Here is an 11,670-nt window from a genome sequence, read left to right on the forward strand (position 1 = left end):
AACACTCTTTAAATGACAAAAATACAGTGATGGAAACAAGATTAGTGATCACCAGGAGTTAGGAACAGTGGCAGAGGCAGAAGCAGTGGGCATTGCTAAAAAGGGGCAGCAGGATAGACTTTCTGGCAAGGAATAGATCCGTTTTGGAGGGGGGAAGGGTGCACAGAATGGAATCACTGAAATGGTGCAATATGCAGTAAAAGAAAAAATAAAATAAAATAAAAGAGAAGTGGTGAACAGAGAGATGGAAACTCAGATGGAAATGAGAAGTAACAGTAACTACTTTCTGTCCCTGAAAGAAAAGTGGAAACAACTCGAGCAACAAATTCAGATAGTAGCAACTCATATTTTCACAGTGTATTATTTTACCTCCCTAAAAACTTTAAGATAATGTGACAGGACAGTATTTAAACTCTTCTACCCTGTGCCATTCAAGGACCACCATGGAAATGCAGATTCTTGATGGCATGTCCTACAGATAGGATATTTTGATCGAGTTCACTGTGGTATAAAAGGAAAGTTAACCAAGAGTAAAGAATTGGAAACAAAGAAGGTAGGGAGAGGGGGTAATACAGGGAGAGAGTAAAGGGAGGAAGTCAGGAAGGAAAGCAAAAAGCAAGATCTGGAGGAAAAAAAAAAAGACTAGTAAGTACAAATTTTCTCTCATAATTAAAAGGGCAACATTCAAACATTTCCTTATCCTTTGAAATACATTAGGGATAGTCAACAAATTGCTTGAAATCTCCTCAGGGAGAGTCTCAAAAGGTTAAAAAAAATCCATAAATTGTTCTCACTCTGCTGTGTAAGAAACACATGAGGGAGTCAAGACAGAGGCTTCACTGCAGGTAAAATGACAGGATATTTCATGGGCTATCTTATGTTACCAACATCAACAATGATCATGTGATATAAGCAAAGTTATGCTTTAATTCAATAGCAAAGCTCCAGCAAAAAGTTGGCATTTATAATTTCATTTTTGGGTTTTTGTTTTGTTTTGTTTTGCTTTACTTTGCTTTGCTTTCTACTACTCCCTAATGCTGAGCAGGAATTGGAGACCTGTCCTTTTCTATTCACATTATTTTTCTGAGTATTTTCAGGTGTATCCGCAGTCTAAATATTCAGAAACATCTTTGAAGCAAAGTCATGCTATTGCTTGCAAACTATTTTTTATATAAATAATTTTATCTCCAACGCAGGCCAAAATTGAGAGCAAATGAAGCAGAACTAAAGAGATATCCATTTTTTAAAATCAGCAAAATTAAGAAGCTGCCTGTATTCAGTCTTGCAGTTTGATATCTTTCCAAATTCTTAGTTATTTAGTTGCCCCAGGGTCTTTTTTGTGACCCTCTCAATATAATTTAAGATTTAATTATTATTTAAATAAAAATATAAGTATGATTCTTTCCAGATTCCTTAATGAGACAAAAGGGGATTTCTACCTCACACTGAGATGTGAAAAGCATTATTTGGATATTAGCAGACTTTTAAGGACCCAGTTTATGGTGATGGTACAATGTACAGCACATTCTTCAGTTTTAAGTAGGATCTGACAAGAAGCAGATACAATTATCTCAAAGAATGTAGATTTTCAAAAATTACCATTGGTCTTCAACAAAGTTGTTAAAATATGAAACAGCAACTTGGTTCTTTCCCTAGAACTCTAAAGTTAAAGGAATTCATGTCTATCTTTCCTTAGCTTACAGGACAATTAGAACTTACTTAGTATGATTTATCTCAGCCTTTCATATTTGCAAAACAAAACAAAACAGGGTTTATACCACTTCTTATTACATTTGCTGAAAACTGTTTTCTAAAATGACTAACAACTAATACATGTTTTCATCTTTCTGATGTAAGAAGGGCACATGCATTAAGGCAGCGTAGGTAATCAGGAGGTCACAACATTAGAAGCAATATTTTAAGTAAAGTAAATGCAAATTTTATGGAATCATTGTTACACTTAATATTATAAAATTATATGTTTCTATTTTCTTGTAGAGCAGAGATTGCTGTGATTATGTAAAGCAACTATATTATAATGCCCTGTTATTTCATAATGTAGGTTTTCATCATTATAACCCACTACCATTTCTATTTCTTCTTTTTAAAATTCAATTTATTTATCTATTTGTTTGTTTGCTTATTATTTATTTATTTATTTTTGAGGGAAACCACATGGGTGGGGGAGGAGCAGGGAAAGAGAGACAGGCAGACTCCATGCTGAGCAGGGAGCCTAACTCTGGGCTTGATCCCAGAACCCTGAGTTCATGACCTCAGCCAAAACCAAGAGTCATGCTTTAACTGACTGAGCCACCCAGGTGCCCCTCTATTTCTTTTTTCTTAAGAAAGGAACCTGCTTGCAATATTATAAACTTAACAATTATCTTAATCTGCTATCCAGTTATTACTGGTATTTCCTAATCTGTATATCATTAGGAATAGTCAGCCATATTTTTAATATAATTATAATGTATATCTGTGCTATGTATTATAGTTTGGAGAAGTTCTTGTGGTTCTAAGGTATAGAGGAACTTAAAGTAATATCAAAAATCCGTGCAGATCTCATCTTTAGTCTATTTTATTTCACCTCTATGGTATCATACAACATTATTTCAGTTTTTAAAGTACAGTATCTCTTTATCCAAAGGGAGTTTTTAAATAAATTTTTATCAAATGAAAACAATGCCAGGGTGGCTCAGTGGGTTAAAGCCTTTGCCTTCTGCTCAGGTCATGATCTCAGGGTCCTGGGATCGAGCCCTACATCAGGCTCTCTGCTCCACGGGGAGCCTGCTTCCTTCTCCCTCTCTGCCTACTTGTGATATCTGTCCACCAAATAAATAAATAAGATCTAAAAAAAAAAAAAAAAGAAGAAGAAGAAGAAGAAGAAAAGAAAAAGAAAAAAATGTTAGTGACTGCTCGTTCAGCCATTTTTTTTTAATTTTATTTATTTATTTGAGAGTAAGATTGAAAGAGTGAGCAGGAGTTACAGGAGGGCAGAGGGAGGGGGATGAGGAGCCAGGAAGGGGGCCAAGAGTAAGGAAGTGGGGGTTCAATCCCAGAACCCTGAGATCATGGCCTGAGCCCAAGGCAGACATGTACCCACCCAGGTGTCCCTCATTCTCCTAATTTTCCCAGGTTTCCTCATTTTCTCCTAGGTTCTTGCATGATGAAATGTATTTGATTTGTCACATAAAAGTCACATACAATGTTATATCAAAATAAACTTATATTAGCATTTTGTTAAAATAGTTAAGATAATTTGAAGATAAATAATTAAAAGAAGAGCACCTTAATAGTTCAATTTTGTTACAGAAGTGGTCAGGGAAGTGCCTGAATTATGTCACATTTCATCTTACTTGACGTATTTCCTGTTCATCATCATAGCACAGACAAAGAAGATATTTCACAGTGCAGAAGAATTTACATACATACACATAAAGAAATCTGCTTTGAGCTAAGATATGGTCACCATTTAAAAAACAAAAGCAAAAAAACACTATGTAAGCACACTGGTTCATTTGATCTTCATTCATCCTTGTCAATAGCCCTATGAAGGAAGTTTTTATTTTTTATAGGAGAATAAAGAGTTTTAAATATGTTAAATTATTGGCCCAAAGTGACCCTCAAATAAGACATGAACAAAGGTGTAACACAGACTATTCCAATATAAATATATCTTATACTTATGCAATAAAGACAATTCTCAACTACAATCTGTTACAGTTTTCTTATTTATTCATTTGTCTGATATCTGTCAAAAGTATCAATAGTTTCATCTATCAGCCTGTATCACCTGTGGGTCTAAAGGATTTTATAGGACTATGTGGTGAAGTAGTGGGTTCTGTACATTTTTTTGAATTTTAAATTATTGTTTGAAATCATTATATAATTGTATAATATAATTTATTATATACTGACATATGTATTAAGTCATACTATTAAATGCAATTTATAAACATCAATGTGCAGTTGCAATTAAATAAATGACTAATAGAAAACTTTATTTTTAATAGAAAACTTTATAGCACAATATAATTCATGTTACACCCAAATTTTTAACAAAGTTTTGATTTTTTAAAATGTTTCATATGTACATATGTCTATATCTGTGTCTATATTTATATATCTATATGTGTCTATATCTACTTATGTATCTTTTTCTCCTTCTCTTTCTCCCTCTCTATTATCTATCTATCAATACCATCTTGGTTTCTCAAACTTGCTACTGCTCATATTTTGGGCAGGATATTGGATCTTGTAGGATGTTTAGAAATATACTATAATACATTATATTTTATTATATAACAAATATAATTGACCCTTAACTGTCATTAGCGAGTAGAACCCACCTTCCGGTTGTGACAACTTAAATGTCTTCTGATAAAATATTATCTGGTTAGTAAAATCATTTCAGTTGGCAATCACTATCTGTGTTTATGTATATTAGTGTTCTTCCAAGAAGGGTTTATTTTCAAATATCTGAAATTGAAAAGTTTGAATGCATTTTATTTGTACTAGTTTTGCATGCTAAAAATCACTCAGGTGATAATGCATGAAATCTATTGACCATGCTGATGTCTCTATCCAGAATAGGTTTCCTGATAAGCCTGCATGGAAACTCAAAATCTTACGGTGCTCAATGAGTTCATTCTCATGGGGATCACAGACAAACCCGAGCTGCAGGCTCCATTATTTGGGCTGTTCCTCATCATCTATTTGGTCTCAGTGGTGGGCAACCTGGGCATGATCATCCTCACCAAGGTGGACTCCAGGCTCCAAACACCCATGTACTTCTTCCTCAGACACCTGGCTTTCACTGATCTTGGTTATTCAACAACTGTGGGTCCCAAAATGTTAGTAAATTTTGTTGTGGATCAAAATACAATTTCCTATTATTTTTGTGCTGTACAGCTAGCTTTCTTTCTTGTGTTCATTGGTAGTGAGCTTTTTATTCTAACAGCAATGTCCTATGACCGCTATGTCGCCATCTGTAACCCTCTGCTCTACCCTGTCATCATGTCTCAAAGGTTGTGTTATGTGCTGGTGGCCGTCCCCTACCTCTACAACACATTTGTTTCTCTCCTAGTCACCATAAATATTTTTAGTTTACCCTTCTGTGGCTACAATGTCATCAGTCATTTTTACTGTGATTGTGTCCCCTTGTTATCTTTGCTCTGTTCAAATACACAGAACACTGAAATGATAATTCAGGTCTTTGCTGGTTTTGATTTGATTTCATCCCTTCTGATAGTTCTTGTGTCTTACCTGCTGATCCTGGTAGCCATCATCAGGATGAACTCAGCTGAGGGTAGGCACAAGGCATTTTCCACCTGTGGGTCCCACCTGACAGTGGCCACAGTGTTCTATGGGACTTTGATATTTATGTATGTGCAACCTGAGTCCATTCATTCTTCTGACACTGATAAAGTGGCATCAATATTTTACACTCTCATTATCCCCATGTTAAATCCCTTGATCTATAGCTTGAGGAACAAGGATGTAAAATATGCAAGACAAACAATGTGGAAAAAACTCTGCAATCTTTTTTCTTAAAGTTTATATACAATACAGTCTCCTTAAATTAGTTTATGGGCTTCAAAATTTGTTCTGTAGGTTTCTATAAGTAATAATAAATACAAGTGAGTTCAACAAACATGTAGAGGTTTTCTTCTAAGTTCCAGTCATAATTCTATGTGCTACAAATATACTAGTAAACACAACAGAAAAAATACTTGCTTTCCTTGAGGGGAAGAGATAAATTATAACTATAATAATTAGGTACAATTTATAGTACAGTTGAATTGGTCAAGACATCATAGACCATAAGAGCAGGTAAGAGAGTGGGCATGCCATGGGGGATGAGGAAGAATGGAAGGCAGTAAAAGGGAGATCAGATGATTCTGGTGTTATTCTCAATTAATAGACTAAACCTCCCAGTGTCTGTTTGAGTGACTGTGCACATGCATGTGTGTTTGTTTAAGTTCATTCTCTTGTAGCCTTTACACTTGTCTTTTTAAAAAAGCATATGTATGTATTTATTCATTTACTTGAGAGAGAGAGATAGAGGGAATGTGCTCACTAATGGGGAGGGGAGTAAGGGAGAGGGAGAAGAGGAAGCAGACTCCCTGCTGAGCAGGGGGACCCATGGGGCACTTGATCCCCAGACCATGGGATCATGACCTGAGCTGAAGGCAGACACTTAATGGCTGAGCCACCCAGCCACCTGTCTTTATACTCTTTTTATGGTATGTGTTGACTGTCACAATGCTGAGATCATAACCTGAGCCAAAATCAGAAGTCACATGTTTAACCAACCAAACCACCCGATACCCCTAGAAATAGAATTTTAAAATATCTTCTACAAATGTATCAAAACTGTAAAATACTTAAATATGAAAAATGCAGGTACAGAACATTAAGAAATATTGTTTTAAGATGCTAAGGAAGATGTAAGTAAGTGAGAAATATACCATGCTTGTTTTCTGGAAGATTCAATATTGTTAAAATATCAAACATCCTCAGATATACCTATAGATTCAATGCAACTCAAACAAAATCCAAGCAGGCATTATTCTTTGGTAGGAATTGGGAAGCTGAAACTAAAATATAGAGAGAAATGCAAAGACCTAGACAAGCTAAATTAACTTGCAAAGAGAAATGCAGTTGGAATAAAAACACTGGAAAATACTAAGAGGTCTCAAGCTCTACTCTAAAGCTCCAGTGTTAAAAGGGTGTAGCACTGGTATGAAAATCGAGAAACAGATCAAGGAAACAAAATTGGTAGACCAGAAATGTACCCACAGATGTATGAATAATACATTTTCTACAAGGCAAAAAAAAAAAAGGTCATTTGTTGAAAAGGACTAGACCTTTCAGCAAATGATGATGGACTAATTAGATGCATGTATATAAAATATTGAATGTCAAACTGTAACTCATATAAAGATTTACCAACAATGGGTCATAGATGTAAATGTAATACCTAAAAATCTAAAAATTTCAGGAGAAAGCATAGTAGAAAATATTCATGATCTCGTGTTCTGTGAAAATTTCTTTAATACAATTCCCAAAATAAAACCAGTAAGACAAAATTTTAATACATTGTATGAAATCAAAAGGATATATTTTACTCTTCAAAAGACACTCTTGAGAAGGTGTAAAACAAGGTTATGCTCTGGGAGCGAACAGTTTCAAATAATGTATTTCGTAAAGAGCTAGTTCTACAATATACACAGAGTCTCAAAACTTGATGATAGACCTCTAGAAAGGGCAAAACATTTGGAAAGAACTTCACCAAACAACGCATAAAGATGGCAAATATGCACATAAAAGGTTGTTCGGTATTGTTCTCAATGAAATTCAATTTAATGAACTCCATTTTAATGAAATTTAATGAAATTCAATTTAAAACCTCAATGAGATAACATGATAAATATATTAGAACACCTAGATGTTGATGAGTGTATGGAAGAACAGGAACTTTCATGAGATTTGTATCCAAATGTCCACAGCAACTGAAAGAATTCAGATTGTATCACTCCCAAATTTGCTGCTTTGGTATATAGATTACTTTGAGCCAAAGACACTGAAAACACTGGAAGTGCAAAAAAGGCACTCTGAATTCTCCTTTTCTCTCTGAAAGCAGGAAATGAAATTACCATTTTAAAGATGCCCTCCTTAATCTAGAAGGAAAAAAAATAATAATTCTCATCACCAGAGACAGAAACCCAGAAGCCAAGAGAAACCTATACAAACAGAGTTTGTTAAAAATAACTCTCAGGGTGCCCCAGTGGCTCAGTGGTTAAGCATCTGTCTTCGGCTCAGGTCACTGATGCTGGGGCTCTGGGATGCTTCCAGCCCCACATTGAGCTCCCTGCTCAGTGGGGCGCCTGTTTCTCCCTCTCCTGCTCCCCCTGCTCATGCATTCTCTCCTGCTCTTTCTCACCGTCACATAAATACATAAAATCTTAAGGAAAGATAACTCTTATCTGCCTTCAGTCTCCCCAAAATGTAAGTTACTTTTCTATAATTGCAGGTCTTTGTTCAACCTCGTATATAAGCACTTAGGCTGAGCCAGTTCTTGGGTCTTCTTTCTTCTTGCGACAACTCCCTCATACAAGTAAAAAATTACTAAATAAAATCTGTATGCATTGGTCTTATTAATCTCTTGCATCGGTTTAAAACTCAGGGCTAAGAGGAAACGTTAAGGTGATAAAGGAGGGTTTTCGTTTTCTTCCCCCTACAGTTTTAGTGACGTTTTATTTGTGATGGCTCCAAACCAGAAACAAACCAAATGTTCATCTACTTGCGAATGGACTGTAGGCTATCCAAGCAAGGGAATGCCTCTTGAAATGAAAGGTAATGAAGGCTTGGCACATCCAAAAATGAGGATAATCTCAAACTAATTCTACTGAATAAAGGATGCCAAAACAAAAAGACTACATAAGTTATAATGACAATAAAAGAAACCTACAAATTTGCAATCATCTATATTTATACAAACAGATCAAATAGGAATTCCCAGAAAGTGCAAGAAAAGGACATAAAATATATACAACTTGGAACGAAAAAAATGAAACCAACCCAATTAGGCAAATGATATGTTATCTAGTAGAAAATTTCCACAAATCTGTAAAACAAAAGTCTAAAACAAAACTATGAGTCCACCAAGGATCCATGATGCATGAATAATGAACAGATATCATTCCACGTATACATATAGAAATAAAATTAAAAAAAAGAAAACATTCACAGTCCCCCACATACACTGAACTATGCAAGTAGAAACAAGCAAATCATGTACAGGATCTGTATACAGAAAAGTACAAAATAGCGATTAAAGAAATCAAAAAAGATCTGAACAAATTAGTAGACATACTAACTTTACAGATTAAAATGCAATACACGAAAAAATAAATTCTTTATAAAACCAATCTATAGATTAAATGCAAACCCAGCAGGACTTTTGTAAAGGCAACTTTACACTGAAATTTGTGTGCAAGTTCAAGAAACTAGCAGAGATTAAACACATTTAACATGTAGCATAAAGAGGAAGAAAATCATCCACTCCAGGCTGAGATTTACTATGTAGACATATAATGGAGACTACATGACATTGGTGGAGATACAAACACATGAATCAATGTCAAATAGACCTTTGGAAATAGTTCAATTATTTTTTTAAAAAATTGGAAAGATAATTTAAAAAAAGGAAAATAACTTTTGAAAAAATGGTGTTATCGTTTCTTGGCCTTTGGGCTAAGATCAAGTGTAAAAAAAATGGTGTTGTGGTGCCTGGGTGTCTGTCTTTTGAGCAACCAGTTCTTGATTTCAGCTCTGGTCATGATCTAAGGATCCTGAGATCAAGCCCCCTGATGTTCTCCATGCTCTGCGTGGAATCTGCTTGTGATTTTCTCTCTCTCCCTCAGCTCCTCCCCCTACTTGCACTCTTGAAAGAAAGAAAGAAAGAAAGAAAGTCTTCTAAAAAAAAATAGTGATATTGTAATTAGAAGTACAGAAGTAAAAATATACAAACAAATACTGCTAGCTTAAACCTCATATGAAGATTGAATAACAATTTATGTGTAAATTGGCAAACTATAATAAACTCAGTTTAAAATATAAGGGAAAGCCTATATTCAACACCTTGGGTCACTGAAGAGTTGAGAGACATGACACAAGGAGCTCCTGAGTGGCTCAGGAGGTTAAACGTCTGCCTTCAGCTCAGTTCACCATCCTGGGTTCTGGATCCAGCCCCACATTTGGCTCTCTGCTTGGTGTTGAGGGGGATCCTGCTTCTGCCTCTTACCCTACTTGTGTTCTCTTTTTTTCTCTCTCTCTGTCAAATAAATGAATAAAATGTTGGAAAAAAATAAAAGAGTGAAGGAGACATGACACGAAAAGCATAATCTATGATAAGCTGGACTTGATCCAAATTAAAACAACATACCAGTCACACTCCTGGATATTTATCCTAAAGGAATGAAAAATTATATTCATGTGATCATCTTTAAGTGAATCTTTATAGATGTTTTACCCATCATAGTTGAAAACTAGAAAGAACCCAAATGCCTTTCAGTGAGTAAATGGTTATAGAAATTCTGTCATTAATATCATGGAATACTACTCAGCAACAATGAAGGAACAAATGATTTATTTACACAGAACACAAGGGAATCTCAAGAGGATTCTGTTGAATGAAAAAGAAATCTAATTTCAAAATATTACAAATGGTATATTATTTATAAAACACTCTTTAAATGACAAAAATATAGTGATGGAAGCAAGATTGGTGCTTACCAGGAGTTAGGAACAGTGGCAGAGGGGGAGTCAGTGGGTGTCACTATAAGGGGACAGCGGGATAGGATTCTCTGGCAAGGAAATAGATCCGTTTTGGAGCAGGGGGGGAAGGTGCACAGAATGCAATCACTGAAATGGTGCAATATACAGTAAAAGGAAAAAAATAAATAAAGGAGAAGTGGTGAATAGACAGATGGAAACTCAGATGGAAATGAGAAGTAACAGTAACTACTTTCTGTCCCTGAAAGAAAAGTGGAAACAACTTGAGCAACAAATCAAGGAAGTAGCACCCACCTCATATTTTCATAGTGTATTATTTTACTTCCCTAAAAATTTTAAAATCATGTGATAGGACAGTATTTAAACTCTTCTACCCTGTGCCATTCATTCGAGGAGACCACCATGGAAATGCAGATTCTTGATGGTATGTCCCACAGATATGATATTTTAATCAAGAGTCCTCTGTGGTACAGAAGGAAAGTTAACCAAGAGTAAAGAATAGGAAACAAAGAAGGTAGGGAGAGGGGGGGGGGGAGTAAAGGGAGGAAGTTAGGAAGGAATTCAGGAAGGAAATCAGAAAGAATGACATGGAAAAAATAAAAAAAGACAGTAAGTACAAATTTTATCTAATAATTAAAAAGACAATCTCCAGACATTTTGTTATGCTCTGAAATACATTAGGGATAGTCAACAAATTGCTTGAAATCTCCTCAGGGAGAGTCTCAAAAGGTTAAAAAAAATCCATAAATTGTTCTCACTCTGCTGTGTAAGAAACACATGAGGGAGTCAAGAAAGAGGCTTCACTGCAGGTAAAATGACAGGATATTTCATGGGCTATCTTATGTTACCAACATCAACAATGATCAAGTGATATAAGCAAAGTTATGCTTTAATTCAATAGCAAAGCTCCAGCAAAAAGTTGGCATTTATAATTTCATTTTTGGGTTTTTGTTTTGCTTTGCTTTGCTTTGCTTTCTACTACTCCATAATGCCTGAGCAGAAATTGGAGACCTATCCTTCTCTATTCACATTATTTTTCTGAGTATTTTCACCTGGATCCACAGACTAAATATTCAGAAACATCTTTGAAGCAAAGTCATGCTATTGCTTGCAAACTATTTTTTATATAAATAATTTTATCTCCAACACAGGCCAAAATTGAGAGCAAATGAAGCAGAACTAAAGAGATATCCATTTTTGAAATTGGCAAAATTAAGAAGCTGCCTGTATTCAGCCTTACAGTTTAATGTCTTTCCAAATTCTTAGTTATTTAGTTGCCCCAGGGTCTTTTTTGTGACCCTCTCAATATAATTTAAGATTTGATGATTATTTAAATAAAAATATAAGTATGATTCTTTCCAGATTGCTTAA

At 35.1% G+C, this 11,670-nt stretch overlaps 1 protein-coding gene across 1 annotated transcript; it reads left to right on the plus strand.

Annotated features, from left to right (window-relative positions):
- The first annotated feature begins 4,611 nt into the window (after positions 1–4,611).
- Positions 4,612–5,553, plus strand: LOC101679385 (olfactory receptor 8K3-like). The gene has a single exon (XM_004782452.1). It carries the CDS (start codon positions 4,612–4,614, stop codon positions 5,551–5,553), a length of 942 nt encoding a protein of 313 aa, XP_004782509.1.
- Positions 5,554–11,670: the final 6,117 nt, after the last annotated feature.

Source organism: Mustela putorius, unplaced genomic scaffold (assembly GCF_011764305.1).
Source record: "Mustela putorius furo isolate JIRA1106 unplaced genomic scaffold, ASM1176430v1.1 tig00000127_pilon_pilon_pilon, whole genome shotgun sequence".
NCBI lineage: Eukaryota > Metazoa > Chordata > Mammalia > Carnivora > Mustelidae > Mustela > Mustela putorius.